Genomic DNA, 18,400 nt, shown 5'->3' with positions numbered 1-18,400 from the left:
ACTGCAAGCCCTAGGAAAGCAAAAGAGTACTTGTGAGCCCATAATCTGATTTTGCTTTAAGTACTGAGATGACACTGTTTACTATAATATCTCCATTTTCCAACATGGAAAACAGAATAGGGTATGGATATGAGTTAGGGGGATGATTTTCATAGAATTGCAGCAATATCAACATTTTGAGGATTATGTTTTAACCATAACAGAGAATGGGAAAGAGTCAAATTAGTTTCAGATATTCCCATGCAAGCTTTCCTTAATATGGACAGAACACAATATCAGAAACAAAGCTCAACTTAGTAAAATCATCTTGCCCCATGAATTATGCATGATGAGGCTTGGTCATTGTTCACCCCACTTTTAATTCCCACTGATTCAACCTCTGTAGTACCTGGGTGCTTATGTCTTTTTATCACTTTGTTCTTCATTACTAAATTTCCCAAATGATTTCTAAATAGAGTGCCATTATGCACTTCCAGGTTTATGAGCTATTGTAGGAAAAGTCACATTCTCTGGCTATCTTCTACACATTTCTAAAGCAGTAGGTTTATACTTAAAGCAATCTTATGGTAGTAACAATAAGTTTAAGCAATTTATAGACATTTTAAAAAACTGTTTACAATAGCTCAGTGGGCTCTGCAAATTATATTGTTTAGTACAGCATAAAAAATTTCTGAAAAGTTTACTATAAGTTGAAATTAAAAAAAAATTCCCCTCATTAGTTAGCATTACCGTTTGAAATGTATCTCACTAAAAACTCTGTCTTCTAAACATGATGAATATGATACCTAGCACAAAGTAAATATGTAACTATACATATTTAAAGAAAAATGATAAATTAATATTACTACCTATATCAAGACAAAGTTAATGCAAAATATTTAGGATATTTACATTATAACTTTTAAAAGCCAAAGAAAAATGATCAATGACAGTTAATGATAATAGCTGAAGTGAGAATTGTCTACATGTGTTTCATATAGAGAATCTCTTTTAACTTCCACAAGAATGTCCTATTATTATTATGGTCTCCAAATAGTTGTGGAAATCAAAGATTAGCAAAGTCAGGTAACCTGCAAAAAATTACAGAAGTATTAATAGCAGAGCCAAATTTCCAGCTGAGGAAGAAATCATCTCCCCTAACAGCCAGAGCTGCAATGTCATGATTCCTATGCTTTTCCCTTACAAAGATTTTTTTTAGGTCTATTTAGAGCTGATAAGTTTAAACACCATATGTGAAAATAATATTTTAAAGAAAACTTTTTTTAACATCTTTATTGGAGTATAATTGCTTTACAATGTTTAGTTTCTGCTGTATAACAAAGTGAATCAGCTATATGTTTACATATATCCCCATATCCCTTCCCTCTTGCATCTCCCTTCCACCCTCCCTATCCTACCCCTCTAGGTGGTCACAAAGCACCAAGCTGATCTTCCTGTGCTATGCAGCTGTTAAAGCAAAGACATAAATGCCTAAGAAATTGGCATTTCTGTGTTCCGTTGACATTTGAAATCTTTCCTCCTTTCGTATTTATTTAGACTTGGCTTTGGTGTAAATTTGAGATCCTTTTTGCACTTATTAAACAATTTTTAAAAGTGCCTTTCAACTGCATTTTTTTAAATTCCCAAATTGTAAACTTTATTGATATCAATATTCTTTTTAAAAACTTTATTGTCAAAAATTCTTTTCTTTCCTAGTTTCACATCTTAGAGATCTGCTGTGGAAGACAGTATCAGAATGTAAATAAGTAAATAATAAAAATAAAAAGGAGTGGCATCTCTCCTGTGTTCCCATGTGTATTCTCTGCTGTTGCTTTTTTTTATACATTCAGGAGAAAGTAAGGAATAGTTGTCTCTCCACTTCAGAACACCAAAATCCTGTCTCTTTTTCTTGAATAAGGAAGAAGATCTTAAAACCCAATTTGCTACTTAGAAGGAAAGAGGGTCATCTTCCTTTCCTTCTCTCTCCTGCCTATTCCTGTTAGTCAAGTAACCATTTATTCAGCAATTGGCATCTTCAGAAAGTTTAACTGGCAAACCTCTGCATGGAATTTAATTTATTACTTTAAAAGAGATGCAAAATGTTAAGATAAAACTAGATGATATCACAAAATTATTCAAAAGTAAACAAGATGAATGAAGCAGAGGAAGAGCTCACCTAAAGGGGCCTAAATTCCCATAATGTTATCATGAAATAGTATATCGTGAATAAACATCTTCACCTTGTTACAGATACTTTGAGTGCCTGACCATGGAGCAAATCCAAATGCTAAATTTTCTCATAACAAGTATATCTGTAGTTTGTAAAAGCACCTTTGGAAGACAGTTTTGGAATATTTTCAAGATGAAAACCTAAGATGGGCAAAATGCTAATTTACTTTAACTGAGTAAGTATAATACAGTTCAAAGGCAGGAGAGAGAGGTTGTGCTGCCCAAGTGACGCTCAGTAAACACCAATTGGTGACGCTGAAAGATATTCTGAAAGAAAGCAATATCTTGGAGATGTACACAATTTTGAGCTAAATCTATTCTTCTGTATAATAGAACTTGATATCTGAAGCAGAAAATAATATTGAGCAGATTAACATTCTCTGTCCCTTGATAATTTTGCTTATTAGTATCCTCATATACACAGCTAAAGCTGTAAAAACTGCCCCCAGAAAATTTTATTTGAATCTATAAATACACTTTTATTACTTAGCTACTCAAAGCAATTATGATATGATAATAAGTGATACTTTAAGTATCACTTAAATAATGCATTCTGATAATATAGTACAGAATAAAAAAGCACAAAGTACAGAACTACAACATGCCCTTCTTTAGTTGGTAAAGATCAGTTAAATACTATCAATGGACTATTCAACGGCTTATCTAAGAAAGTCAAATTACCAGTGTCAACTATGTTGTACTTTAGTACAATACGTTTGAAAAAAATATACCTATTAGGCACAGCAATAATCTGGTCACTTAAAAAGTAATAAAGTATAGTAGAATTCCTTCTGTAAATGTGGATGATAAAAAACTCAGAAGCCCTTTGCCTTTGACCCATTTTACCCCAATCCAAGGTAAAATGATCCCCCATCAATTGGGTTTGACCATTCCAGAAAAAACTACTTTAGCTTGTCTTGCTCAATTACTCACTTAAATTTTATACTCTTACTTGTAAACATATAACATTTTTGAGGAATTAAACTTCCTCAATACAACAGTTAAACTAGCTACCTACAACACTGAACTAAAAAATGTTGTAATCAAAAAATATTCACAGCAGGATACCTATTTCATGGTGCTAGTAATCCAACATTTATTCTTCACTAATTTATTCATTTAACAGCAAGTTATTGAGCTCCGCCCGAGTGCCAGGCCCTGTTTAAGTCCTGGGGACACAGTGGCGTACACACAGACACGTTCCTGTCCTGTGGGGCATCCATTCCACTAGGGATGACACAGCTGATGTACAAACTCCCAACAGAAGATGAGGACCAGCTGACTGCAGAAATACACCCAGGTGATTTGACTGGGAATAAGTGTGAGTGGGGTGAGGGCTCCTTGATTATGGGGTCAGGGAATAGCAGACTGAGGTCACATTCAAGGTGACACCTGCATGACAAGAAGTGTCAGCAGTAAGGCCACACTGAAAGGAGTGAATGGTAGAGAGAACGGGGGATAAGGCCAGAGAGGTCAGCAAAGCCCAAATCACACACAGCTTTAGGTCATGATGAAGAATTTAGAGTTTATCATAAGACCAATGGGAAGCTCTTGGAGGGTTTTAAACAGGTGAGTGTCCCCATGATCTAATTTTTAAAAGGTCATTCTCGTGGCTGAATTGTGGTGGAATTCAAGGGGATTTTAGAAGAGCAAGTAGGAGACTCTTCTAGTGATCTTGGCAAGAGATGATGGTGACTATGCAATGAAGAGAATAGATGAACACAGGATAAGTTTTGGAGTTATATCTGATAGTACCTACTGATGCATTAGATGGGGGAGTGGTGGTGAAGGCAAGGTGAAACTCAAGGCTGCCTTGGTACCATTTACTGAACTGAGGGAAGACTGGGGGAGGGATATTAGGAGGGGGGAGTGTGAGGGGCAGCAGAGGTAAAGCAAGAGTCCAGTGGGGGGCCATGTTAGCCTTGGAATGTGTATTAAAAATTCAAGTAAATATGTCAAGGAAACAGTTGGATATAAAAATTTGAGGCTTAATGGAGAGGTCAGGGCTGGATTTATAAATGTGATAGCCATCAGGTATTGCTTGTATTTAAAGCTATAGGACTAGATCCAGGTAGAGAGTGTAGCTGGAGTAGAGGGTCAAAGACCCACCCCTAGAACAATCCACCATTGAGAGTTTGAAAACAGAAAAGCAGCCAGCAAAGGAGACTGAAGGCAGCATAGTTGAAGAGTTTGGAGGAAAACCATAGAACATGGCATCCTGGAAGCCACAAGCACAGAATGTTCAAGGACAGAGTATTCATCTCTATCAAATAATGTGAAGACATCAGGCAAGATGAGGACAGAAACATGACCATTAGATGTAATAAAAATGGAGGACATCAGTCACAGTAAACAGATTTCAGTGAGTTCTGGGTCTGGAAACCTATTTAGAGTCAATTGAGCTAAGAATGCGATGTGGAAAGATGGAGACAATGCTTCTGGTTACTGCGAAGGGTACAGAAAAATGGGGTAGAAACTGGAGGAGGAAAAAAAGTCAAGGGAGATACTAGGGTAGATACGAATATTAGTGAGATTGCTTCAATGGAAAAGGAGAAACTGATGATATAGCAAGAAAACACATTTAACTGGTGGAGAAAGTCTTGGAACAAGTAAGAGGGGATGGTATCCAGAGCACAAGTAGAGACATCATCCTTAGACAAGAACAGGAACTCTCCACCCATTGCAATAGGTGGGACACAGAGTGTGAGTTTACGTATTAGCAGGTTGGTATGTTTTGGAGTAGATGATGAAGTGTTATTCTGGGACTAGACAAAGAACACATCCATATTACAGGATATCAAAGCTAGTGTACATGAATTATTTAAGTATGTATTTCTGTTATCATCTTAGGGAAGAATAAGGCAGTTTAGAGAAGAATTTGAGAATATATCTTAGATACTGCTTTTGCCTGATTGGAAATTTGATTCACCAGTTTCTCCCCTTTATATTCTTGTATACTGAGGATCTGTGACGCACCAGTTTGATCATTTTGTAATGCTAACAGATAGGGAGTCAAACTCAAAATCTGTCTTCTTTGGCAAGTTTTATCCAACATCTTAATTTTCTCTGATTTTTTCCAGACCTCTAGGCTGCACCTCACAGTATAATTATGCAACTCATTCATTGCATGTTTATTTCCTGCTTGTATTATTTCAAATAGAGACAAGGATAAGACCAAGTACTTTATACTAAAATAACATTGTTTTCCCCTCTGTGAAAAACCTAGTGTTAGATATAAAGTAGGCACTTAATAAATGTTTGCTGACCAATTTACCTTTTAGAGTTCAATGGCTGATAAAAAGTTTTACACAGAAATTCTTTGGAATATGCATAATTCCTCATGGCGCCTGCTGGGTGCTGCTGAGAGATGCTGAAATCAATTTTCTCCTTTACATGCTATTCAGTTTGTTTGGGGCAAGGTCTACAAGGTATATCCATCAGGAGCATAATAGTGAGCCAAGTACAAGTTACCTTCCTACTAAGGTTTGCACCCACTATCTTTGAGCTTTGATATAAAAAAGTATTCAAGGGTAGGAAGCTTTAAGGAGAATTCAACAGTAAGGGTTGAGAATTACCCAGGGCTACTTGTGTTCTGTAGCATAATATGGATTTGAAATCAATTTGGTAATATCCTTAGTGAAAAAAAAAATATTTGTAACAGAACACTCATTAACATAGCCTATTTTGCATTGTCTTATAATAATGTTTTCTTCAGTGCAGACTGAAAGCAGATATTAAGTATATAGATGTCTAATTTGTTAAAATATGTGAAGCATAAGTTTAATTCCAAATTTAATTCTTAAGCCAATTATAGCTATTTAGGTATATTTAAATCAGAAAGCAAATATCACTCATATATTTTTCTTTTAAGATGGAATTGTATCATCAGACAACACTGACCTTTAATTTTGTCCAATAGGCTACCATGGAAAGCTAATGAATTAGCAATTAGAATAGCAGTTAAAAACCAAAGGTCCCAGATATTACACTTGGCAGTCAATACAACTCCAAGGAAGACAGTGATTATAGCTACTATAAATTTTGTCACTCTATAAAATAAAGCAGCTACTGATAGAATGAACTATTCCATTTTTCCATGCTATATGCATACTGACAATTATCTAATGAAATATATCAAGAGACTTAGAATTTTAGACTATGTGAAAACCTATACCAAAACCATCAATACGAATACCCTGTCAGTGGAATCCCATAGCACTAGGCAACATTAATAGAGACAATCTTTTAAAAGCATCTATTGTATAAAATATTTTTGAATAGTTGAATAGTTGAATCATTTAATGAATTCTGTAAGATGCATGTGCATATATAAGATTTCTATTTGTCAATACTTACATATAAAAATCTGATAACAGAGTCACCAAGTCTATAGGTAAGAAATATTAAACCTGTTTAGCTATTATTCTAGGTTTCTATTTATTTCTCACTAACCTACTTGGATTTTTATACTGTTTTTACTCAGATCATAAATTAGGTTCTGACTAGCCGTAAAATGGCAAAGTTTACTTTGTTCATTAAAAAAATAAATCCAGACAATTTAGAATTATTTTTAAATTAACCAATAAACTATGATCCATTAATTCTTTTTGTGGGTTCTTGGCAGGAGAGAGAATATACATTAGTAAGGGATTTTTTTTTAAATCACCAGGAAAAAAGATATATGAATCCTTCTCTTAAAGTTTTTTTTTCTCCCCCATGGAGGCAATATACCTTAAAATGGAAGTTATTAAGCAATTAATAACACAGAAGTAACTAAAATATTGCAAATATGATAGTATAATATCTTGGTAAATATGAGAATTTTGAAAGTCATAAAATTAAAGACTGATATGTGTAAGATCAATAGACATGATTTATCACTATTTAATATGAGCTTTAACTTTTAAATGTTATGTTCCAATAAAAAAGTGGACTGCACAGGAAAATTGAAATTTCAATAAAGAATCAAGACAAAATAAACAAACTTTATATTAAAGTACCTTTAAGAGGTATATACTTACGCAGCAACCTCCTCTTTTGACAATCCTTTGAAATTCACCTCCAGATAATAATCTATGTCATCTTTTTCTTTGATCAATTGAGACCTAAATGAAATGGAAAGAAATAATAAAGCACTGCCTTAAATCGAGTTGAAAAGCTACCAAACATATAAAATGCCACCAGAAGAACAGAAATATTCTGGGGACAATATCATACATAATAAATGTTCTGTAAAAGCTATAGAGTTAGGTTGTTCATTGATAATTTCAAAATTTTAATTTTCTTGAAAGGAAAGAGGCAGAGGAGAATACTAACCTCAGTGTGTAAACAGATAAAACACCAACACATTAAAATACTCGCATTCTTAAGTAAATAGGGTTTTCTCCTCAAAGCATTATAAGATCTTCCATTTTATTCATGTTTTCTCATAATATAACTTTCCAGCTACAGAAGTCAGATTCTGTTTGGCACAGGATCTTGAACTAATAATACTTATTTGATACAAATGTGTTAAAATTATTGGTTGCAAACATTACAGAATTTTGCTCTGACATGCTGTCTGAGTGGTTTTTAAAATCACACATAAAACTCAAATTATTATTAAAAGTTCAAGGTGAAAGTGATTTTAAGAAGACTTTAATGAGAAATATATTATACATGTAGTATGTTCAATCTTCATACACCTGGCACCTTTAAAAATAAGCAGACTATGAACATCTTATGACAATAGGAGTATGGGATACACAGATACCTTTTTATTCAGAAGCTAATGGAGAATGTTGATACAAAGTTTTGCCTTAAATGGTTATGATAAAAATGTTTTTCTTCACTAAAATGAATACAAAAAAATTTTCTTTAAAATCTCTCTTATTCTAGGGATGTGAGACTGGGCTATGTTTTTGCTCGTGTTGAAAAGAAAATGTAATCTCAATTATTACAAAAGACAGGAAGAAGCAGCTAGCTATTTCAGATTTTGTAAATACATCACATTATTCAAGAGGAAAATGGAAAATAAGAATGTATATACTGGAATTATGCATCTATTGAAAATTTTCTATTTTTCACATTATTTGAAAATAAAATTACAATTTTCTACACTTCTATTTTACTATTTCTACAGTTTTCAATTCTATTACCAAAGAACTTTGATGGTAGTTCAGCTGAATGTATTTATTTTGGTCCAGGGGCTTTGGTCTTTGCCAGAAATACCAAAAATGAGGTATGGTCCTTCTCAGAACAAAGTAGTCTCATAATACTTTGATCATTATGCCTTGTAGGAATTGAAAGGTAAGCATAAAAAAAATCAAACCTATATATAGGTTTTAATTTTCTTGAATGGAAAGAGGCAGGGAAGAATACTAACCTCAGTGTGTAAACAAATAAAACACCAACACATTAAAATACTCTGCATTCTTAAGTAAATGGGTTTTTCTCCACATCCACCTATCCTATATATAGGTTTATATTGATAAATAATATGTGCATTACTAAAAATCAATAAAACTATAAGTGGAAATTTCTAAATAACACAATCTTAGTTAATATTCATAATTATGATAAAATACATCAAGTTCCTGTCCTGCAGTTTTTCGGCTGCATTTGAAAACTCCATAAGCTCAGCAGACATTCACAGGCAGTGGTGGTTCGATGATGCATTTTCAAGCCCCAGGATCATTTCAGGAGCTAAATCGTGCCTGCCAGTTTACCCCGGTAGTAAGACTGTGTCATCCTTCCTCCAAAACAGAAATCAGTGCTTGGGACCTTGTGGTTTAGATGCCATACATCTTTCATGCCTAAAGCTTCTGCTTTCAATTCTCCACACGTATTTGAAAAAGGAAATGTATTTCCAAAGCTTTACAGGAAGCACAATATAATGGTAATAGAAAAGAAAATGATCAAATGAGTGCTAGCCTGCTAAATAAATAGATTCTTAATCTTTGAATGAGGTTCATCAATCCTTCTGAAACAGCAAATTTGAATATTCTGAATATAACAGTATACTTTTGTTTTCAAACAATTTTGTTTTCTGAGATATGCTATTTACATTTTTTACTGCAAGAAATTTGTTCTGTAGGAATAAAAAATGAAAGCCAGGGTCACGTACCTTGGAATTGTTCTGGGGGAACATGGCAGCTTCTTTCTGGCTAAGGCCGTAAGCTTTGGGCGTGTCATGCACAGTGGGGGCAGGGTGGTCATTTTGGACTACCAAAAAAAAAAAACCAGAAATGGTATTTTAAAGAATAAATCATTCAAAGAATCTTTTAAGACATTATTAGAGATCCACAGTCAGTTGTCTGAGCCGAGAATGCCTCTGTGTGTAGATCTATAGCTCTGTTATTCAGTCATGAAGCTCAGAGAGTGAATTCTGCAGGTTGCTTCTCTCATTATTTTCTTCTACTATCTACCTTTTGGCCAATTTATTACTTGTCTGCACCTCCATCACAAAATGGAAAAGGAGAAAATTTGATAAATGCATTGAAGATTCAGACAATTAGGAGCTTTGTTATGGGTTTTGTTAGTGGAGCTGGTTGCAATTAAAAAGTGAAGATTTTTAGGACAGCTATAGATTTCAAATGCTCATGCTTTTCTCTCCTGTTACAATCAATAATTAAAATTTTTTCATACTTTGCTGTCTTCTAAAACTTTCTCACTCACAAATAAAGCCTTTCCCTTAGAAGTGATAAATGCTAAGAACAATTCTCAACAAGGAGACAGCTTCCCTGAGAGAGCACATAGCTACAACACTGTACAGATCACTTCAAAATGTAGTGGTTTAATCGCACCAAAAAGAATAAAATACCTAGGAATAAACCTACCTAAGGAGGCAAAAGACCTGTACTCTGAAACCTATAAGATGCTGATGAAAGAAGTTGAAGACAATACAAACAGATGGAAAGATACACCATGTTCTTGGATTGGAAGAATAAATATTGTTAAAATGACTGTACTACCCATGGCAATCTACAGATTCAATGCAATCCCTATCAAATTACCAATGGCATTTTTCACAAAACTGGAACAAAAAATTTGAGAATATGTATGGAAATACAAAAGACCCCAAAGAGCCAAAACAATCTTGAGAAAGAAGAATGGAGCTGGAGGAATCACACTCCCTCATTTCACACTATACTACAAAGCTACAGTAATCAAAACAGTATGGTACCAGCACAAAAACAGACACAAAGATCAATGGAATGGGATAGAAAGTCCAGAAATAAATCCATACTCTTAAGGTCAACAAATCTATGATGAAGGAGGTGAGAATATACAATGGAAAAAAGACAATCTCTTCAATAAGTGGTGCTGGGAGAACTGGACAGTTACATGTAAAAGAATGAGATTAGAACATTCTCTAACACCATATACAAAATTAAACTCAAAATGGATTAAAGACCTAAATGTAAGACTGGATATAAAGTTCCTAGAGGAAAACATAGGCAGAACATTCTTTGACATAAATTGCAGCAGTATTTTTTTGGATCTGTCCCCCAGAGTAATGGAAACAAAAGCAAAGATAAACAAATAGCACCTAATTAAACTTAAAAGACTTTGCACAACAAAGGAAACCATAAACAAAATGAAAAGACAACCTATGAAATGAGAGAAAATATTTGCAAACAATGTGACTGACAAGGGATTAATTTCCAACATGTACAAATAGCTCATACAGCTCAATATCTAAAAAGCAAACAACCCAATCAAAAAATGGGCAGAGACCTAAATAGACATTTCTCCAAATAAGACATACAGATGGCCAACAGGCACGTGAAAAGATGCTCAATGTCACTAATTATTAGAGAAATACAAATCAAAACTACAATGAGGTGTCACCTCACACGAGTCAGAATGGCCATCATCAAAAAGCCTGCAAGTAATAAATGCTGGAGAGAGTGTTAAAAAAAAGGAAATCTCCTACACTGTGAGTAGGAATGTAAATTGGTGCAGCCACTATGGAAAACAGTATGGAGTTTCCTTAAAAAAAACTAAAAATAGAGTTACCATATGATCCAGCAATCCCATTCCTGGGCACATATCTGGAAAAGATGAAAACTCTAAATCAAAAAGATACATGCACCCCCATGTTCACAGCAGCACTATTTACAATAGCCAAGACATGAGAGCAACCTAAATGCCCATTGACCAATGAATGGATAAAGAAGATATGATACACACACACACACACACACACACACACACACAGTGGAAATATTACTCAGCCATAAAAAGAATGAAATAATGCCATTTGCAGCAACACGGATGGACCTAGAGATTATCATACTAAGTGAAGTAAGTCAGACAGAGAAAGACAAATATCATATGATATTACTTATATGTGGAATCTTAAAAAAACTGATACAAATGACCTTATTTACAAAGTGGAAATAGACTCACAGATGCAGTAAAAAAAATCTTATGGTTACCAAAGGGGAAAAGGGGAGGGATAAATTAGAAATTTGGGATTAACAGATACACACTACTATATATAAAATAAACAATAGGATCTACTGTAGAGCACAAGGAACCATATTCAGTACCTTGTAATAACCTATACTGGAAAAGAATTTGAAAAAGAATATACATATATATATTCATATATATATATATAATTGAATCAATTTGCTATATACTTGAAACATTGTAAATCAACTATACTGCAACTAAAAAAAAAGTAGCGGTTTAAAACAATAATCAAAGTAAAAAGAAGTCTTTTACTTTATGTGGGTCAGGAATTAGGAGAAAGCACAATGGGAATGGATGGCTTTTCTCTACTCAATTTTGACTGGGGCCTCTGCTGGGAAGACTCAGAGCATGGGGGTAACTCAGTGGTGGGAAACAGGAATTTTCTGTAAGGTCTTCACTCATGTAACTGGTGGCTGATGCTACTAGCTGGGACCTCAGCTGGGGCTGTCTGTCAGAACACATACATGTGACCTCCTCATACAACTTGGGCTTCCTCTCAGTATGGCAGCCTCAGACTTCTTAGGTGGCAACTCAGGGCTCCAAAGGCAAGTACCCAAAGAAAAGCCAGATGGAAGCTGTATCCCCTTCTAGGGCCTGGCTTTGGAAGTCACATAGCATCTCTTCCACTGTAAAAATCGGCTGCTCACCAGTAGCCAAGGGATGAATAAGAGCAGAAAAAGATGAAGTCAGAGAAGCTAAGGAGGAATCTGGTGCTGTTCTGATGGTATAGGGTCTTGAAAGTTACTGTAAAAAAATGTGACTTTTACTCTGATTGGAGGATTTTGAGCCCAGGAGTGACACGGTCTGAGTTACACCTTGAAAGGATTGCTCTGGCTTCTCTTTTGGACTTAGACTGTAGGGGGCAGAAGGAAAGGCAGCGGAGGCCAGTTGGAGGTTGCTGTGAAATCTGGGTGACAGAGAATGATAGAGGTGGACAGACATGGTCACAGCCGAGGTAGCACCACCTGTGGCCAGCAGAGACAAGATATTCCTCTAGTGCTACAAAGCCATGGGGGGACGGAGGGTGGAAAGCAATGAGATTTGAGGGAAAATCTTTTGAAATTCAGTGTAGAAATAGGCAGTTTTTTGTTTCTGAAAAAAAGATTATTACTCCAGCCTGAAAATAATTATTCACATAATTAAAGAGAATATTCTAATGGAGATCAGTGTCATGATATAACAGAATCCTGATATTACCCAGATTATCAGTGCATGGTATGATCCATGAAATATAAGGTCAACTTATTTTTATACAGTTATAGCTTTAAAGCACTCAGTCTAAACAGCAAATGTTAGTCCTCTCCTCCAAAACAAACATTAGAAACATAATGTATTATACTCCATAACTTCCTAATATAGTGACTTAACTCTTTTGTATTTAAAAATAAATCTGTTTTTCTGATCACATGTTTTATCAACGCTTTGAGTTAATTGGATAACCAGAACTTACTAAGTGGCAACATTATGTAGAACATGTGGCAAGAAGTTAAAACTAACATAGGATTAGACCTCGTGTACAGATTTGAAGGGCAAAGGCTCCCTAAACCTACCTCTTGTAAGCCTATTTCAGAGAAGCTGTGAAGACTCTACGTTCCAGAGTCCTCCAAGGATATGGAGCAAATCTGGGCCATCTCAGTTCTTAACCCAGACCTCTCTGCCCCCAGGGGATTTGAAAGGGGAAAGAAACAATGCCTGTGCTGGCTTCAGCACGCAGGTCCTTCCCTGACAAATTAAGACTTTGTTCTGAGAGCTCCCACTTTGGTCATCAAGGGCACTGGGCAGAGGTATCTCTGCATAATTGCAGGGACCTCTGAAGGGTTCCCCAAGGAACTTCAAAACGAGAAAAGAGTACTCGTAATTTCTCCCCAAACTAGGAAGACCCACCTACTTGTACACAGATAGAGGGATCAAACCCCAGAAGCTCCGATCCATCTCACATTTCCCATCAAGGTGTGTATAAGCCTCCCAAGAACTGGCCTACCAGGTTGGGACATAAAATTTATCCTTATTGATGTTTACTTGGGTCAGGCTGTTTTTCCTAGAAAATATAAGCCTCTAATGAAATCTTATGCAAATGTTATATACACGGAGAGGAAAACGTCTTCTTTGTCACCCAGATCAACTGCGATTTTTCTTTTTCAAAATCAGAGTCAACGTTTCCAACCATTAAAGTTTCAGCTGCCAGTTCCTTCATTTTGCTCCTCTCTGATCTGAGAACATTAGCAGCAGGAGCACCTTTACTCTTAAATTTAGTTTAATGTAAGTATTGCAAGGCCTGCTGGCAAGCCTCAAGGCACAACTCTGAATGGGGGTGGTCAGGGCAGAATGATAAAGTGGGTGCTACTGCAGGAAGGGGAATGGTTCAGATTCAGGTATATAAGGGAGGATAATGAGAGGTACTACTTTGGCTGGTACCAAAATGAGCTTAGCCCCAGAAGGTTAGGGTGAAGCAGTCTGTTAGGGGACCGAGAGGCAGCTCCCCCAGTGCTACCAAACGGGCAGTCTACTCCGGCCACCACAGGTGCTGAGACAAAGATCAAAAGGCTGCCTTTAGCCATTCCACTCTTGGTATTCAGAAGAGATTTGGTGGATTCTCTGATCTCCTGGTTGGCTCCTGTTTCACAGTTACAGTCTCTAAGTTTGGCCCGCACATGCAAAAAACAAATGAGAATGGAGAAATACAGGATGAAGGGTTTGAGAGGGATGGATCAGGCTGAATGTGTCCCATGGTGTGAGTTTACATTTCTGGTCCCCAGGTAAAATTCTTCAAAGAGTAGCCCTCTTGCTCATGATCCCCAGATATCCTTATCAGGAAACACAAAGGAGGGGGAGGCCTAGAGTTGTATAGGCAGAGGCTACCTGGGAGTAACTATGTCTGAGGCCGACCACTGTCTCCAGAATTCAGTCATTTGGGGGTAAAAGCTGAAATGTGAGAAATAAAGCCAATAAACCAGAGCAAGCAAATGTATCATGTGTCATCAAGAGAGTTCAAAATAAATATGATTTTACTATCACCAACAAAATCATTGATAAGAATTGGAACTTTTCATATTATCACCATAAGCTCTTTTACTATGAAAGTTTAAAGAAAACTACAGAAGAAATATCAATAATTTGCTCCCGAAAAGAGTAAAAAAAAATCACATAAAATAGCTTAAAGAGTCAGTAAATGTTTATCCCTTGTATCATAATTTTTGCATACATCTAGCATTCTATGGTAGGTTATTAGGTTGTTAAATAAATAGAAATCACAGATTTCCTACTCATTAACATTTATTGACAGTTAAATCAAAATTTAAAGCGGGAAAAGTGTTTGAAGGCAGGCCATGTTTCATTCGACTTACATTTGGAGATTACTGCTGAAGGCCTCTCCAGGCTTACAGACTTCAGCCTGAAAATTTGGAAGCAAAGAATAACAGCAAAGGAGAGAAGGAAAAAAGTTAAAAATTAGTTAAAGGAATAACCCCCCTTCCTGCTCCAAATAGTGGAATAAGATTTATTCATACAACAAAAACCAGGTACTTACTATACAGTTAGATAAACTTAAAAAAAAAAATCCTGCTGTGATAGATGACTTATTATGTCGATGATTAAAGATGCAAACCATAAAAAAAATTACAAAGTATAGCTCCTATGGAAGAAACTAATCACTAATTCAATGAAATGCCAATACATCTGAAATATGTATGTGTTTTGATATATTCTTATACAAATGTGACATTAGGGATCTCTCAAACTTATGACAGACTGGGTTATCTACCAAAACCGAGGGCATCTCAGTTCCCTTGTGCTCCCATCCAGTTCTAAACAGGACTAATTGATTTATTCCTACTCCTGTTTATTTTTTCCATTGCCCTCACAGGGTGAACTGGGCGGCGAGAAGAGCGCCTTTCTGCGCTCCTCCTTCTATGCATTTCTTGAAGTAAATGGTGAGGGCCTTGGCTCAGGAAGCCTGAGTCCCTAGATTGACGGAGGAAGGTCTGTCGGGGTCAGGGGAAGGACTGCCCGAAAGAACGACTCGTCTCTTCTAAGAGTTCGTCACGAACCTCGAGGGACTGGCCCTGGTGAACAGCTCTGGTTTTCCGTTCCGCCTAAGTGTATCCCCGACCGGTAGCAGGTGCTGGGCGCCGGCGCTGCCCTCTCCTCCCGCGGTAGTTTCCGCACCCTGCAGAGCAGGCGCAGAGAGAAGACGCGAGAGCGTTTCCAGGGATACAGAGGGGGCGGGGAGGGCCGGGCGGGGGCGGGGTTAGGCTAAACCGGGATTCGGGATTGGGGCAGTTTCCTGGCTCGTCGGGCACGGGGGCGGAGCCTATAGGGGGCGGAGCCTACTGAGCCGTGCGCTGGGTCTCCAGACCCAGCAGGCTTTTCCCGCCAGACTGCTCTCAGAAGTTAGACTTATTTCAGAAATTAGTTCACGCAACCGAAGAGCCTCGAATTTGCCGCCCTGAATCATTTCCTTCACGGCACCGAATCCTCAGTATTTTGCAACATTTCCCTGTCGTCCACAGATTGATGGAAAAACGCTCAGGCTGGGAATCAAGACCATCAAGACCCGAAGTCACTTTAACCAGCTGAATAAGTCCTTCCTTAGCCTCTGTTGCTGTCAGAACCATCTTTTCCCAGCCCCATGCAAATACCTTTCCCAATCCTGTCTCCAGAAAGAGAATCCAATTTTGAGTTGTGGTGAGCTAAAAACCCGAGGTCTCTTACATAGACTCCTCCTCCGTCCTGTCTTTATATGTATATATTTTAAAATTTCCCCTGAAACTCAGGATTTTATATTTACACCCACTTAATGTCAGCCTGTTAATCCCAGCCCATGCTTTCATCCCTCCTCTCACATATAAATGTAAGAAAGTGAACTTCCTAGCTCATTGTCGCATACAGATAGAGGGCAAGAGAGTGAGGCTGTTGTTTTTTACTCCACCAAATATAGACGTGCTGGAAGGCAAGGCTTTTATTCATTGCCTACTGTCACGCACTGTAGGAAAGCCAGCAATACTGCTCACACCAATCATTCTACTAACCATAAATCGATTCTATTTGGACTACAAGCATAACAACCATAACCACGCTTTCATTCCAACATCTAATTTGCTGCAATAAATTACTAAATTATTTCCACCAATTTACACTATACATTCAGTTGATCACTGTGACTATCTGTGACTGGGCTCCATGCGATCCCTCACATCAGTAAGGATCATTCTATTCTCATGAACTCATTTCCCAGTTTCTAGCAACACCTTAACACAACTCCACGGTGACCTGTGTTAATTCTGTTCCAGTCCTTCCTGCCTTTTCAGGTTCAACGTCTGTGAATTCCATGCACCTTCCTTCCTACATGAGACTCTTCCAGCTGGCTTTTTGGAGGCTCCTTCCTGCCTCGTTGGACTTATTCCTCCTGCTTGCTGTTTTTTTTTTTTTATTGGCGTGTAGTTGCTTTACAATGTTGTATTAGTTTCTGCTGTACAGCAAAGTGAATCAGTTATAAGTATACATATATCTCCTCTTTTTTAGATTTCCTTCCCATTTCGGTCACCACAGAGCACTGCATAGAGTTCCCTGTGCTATACAGTAGGTTCTCATTAGTTATCTATTTTATACATAGTAGTGTATATATGTCAATCCCAATCTCCCAATTCATCCCACCCCGCCTTGGTATCCATAAGTTTCTTCTCTATATCTGTGACTCTATTTCTGCTTTGCAAGTAAGTTCATCTGTACCATTTTTCTAGATTCCACATATAAGTGATATTATACAATATTTGTTTTTCTCTTTCTGACTTACTTCACTCTATATGACAGTCTGTAGGTTTATCCGCATCTTTGCAAACGGCACTATTTCATTCCTTTTTATGGCTGAGTAATATTCCATTGTATATATGCATACCACATCTTCTTTATCCATTCCTCTGTTGATGGACATTTAGGTTGCTTCTATGTCCTGGTTATTGTAAATAGTGCTGCAATGAACATTGGGATATATGTATCTTTTTGAAGCATGGTTTTCGACGGGTTTCATTTCTTATATAGGGTCTTAAACTTGGCACTTAGATGGGACGCTTTCTTCTCTAGTACTGACCTCAGGCCTCCCAGGCATTTATACCCCATTAGTTACCTGCCTCCAGACAGTTTTCATAACCAGTTATCCCAATGGAACTTGGTACAGCACAGACCATTGTGACTGATACTTCTCCCTGGATCATCCAGTCCTGTGGACATCCACAGTCCACATAACATGTGCTATAAAAGTGGTATCACGTTTGGTGCCTCAAGGAAGGACCACACTGCTGCCCAGGACTGAGTGGAAGTTTGTCAGTCACAAAAGTGTTCACAGAGGGGATAGTTCTTGAGATGTGATTTTGAGCCTTGAAAAAAAGAGTAGAGGTGTGTCAGGTGTACTGAAGGGAATAGAAGTGCAGAAAACCTTAGCTTTGGGGATACCACCAATTCTAGAATACAGAGGCAGAGAGCTGTAGAAGATGAATCTATCCCACAGAAAAAAATATAGCAGTAAAACGTTTTGAGCTCCAACAAAGGAAATGAAAACCTGAACACACAGCAACATATTCATTAATGTAGCATATTTAGGATTATAATTGGAATAGATGCTGATTTTATAGTATTTGTCATAGCTAGGACATGGGAAAATTATGAATACCCCTCAAGAAGATTGAAATAAAGTCATTCTGGGACTTCCCTGGTGGCACAGTGGTTAAGAATCCGC

General features: G+C 37.0%; 1 protein-coding gene across 1 annotated transcript in view; it reads right to left on the bottom strand.

Annotated features, from left to right (window-relative positions):
• The window catches only part of TTC29 (tetratricopeptide repeat domain 29), a 256,783-nt gene extending 240,944 nt beyond the window's left edge, over positions 1-15,839 (bottom strand). The window contains exons 1-4 of the mRNA XM_060298809.1: positions 15,717-15,839; positions 15,015-15,061; positions 9,314-9,411; positions 7,230-7,313 (exon numbers count right to left, since the gene is read on the bottom strand). Of these exons, the coding sequence (XP_060154792.1) occupies positions 7,230-7,313; positions 9,314-9,405 (176 nt within the window). The 5' untranslated portion in view covers positions 9,406-9,411; positions 15,015-15,061; positions 15,717-15,839. The remainder of the gene's footprint in view (positions 1-7,229; positions 7,314-9,313; positions 9,412-15,014; positions 15,062-15,716) is intronic.
• Positions 15,840-18,400: the final 2,561 nt, after the last annotated feature.

This window comes from Globicephala melas, chromosome 5 (genome assembly GCF_963455315.2).
Source record: "Globicephala melas chromosome 5, mGloMel1.2, whole genome shotgun sequence".
NCBI classification, from domain to species: Eukaryota; Metazoa; Chordata; class Mammalia; order Artiodactyla; family Delphinidae; genus Globicephala; species Globicephala melas.
Note: the sequence above shows the minus strand (reverse complement) of the source record. Positions and strands in the feature narration are given on the sequence as shown.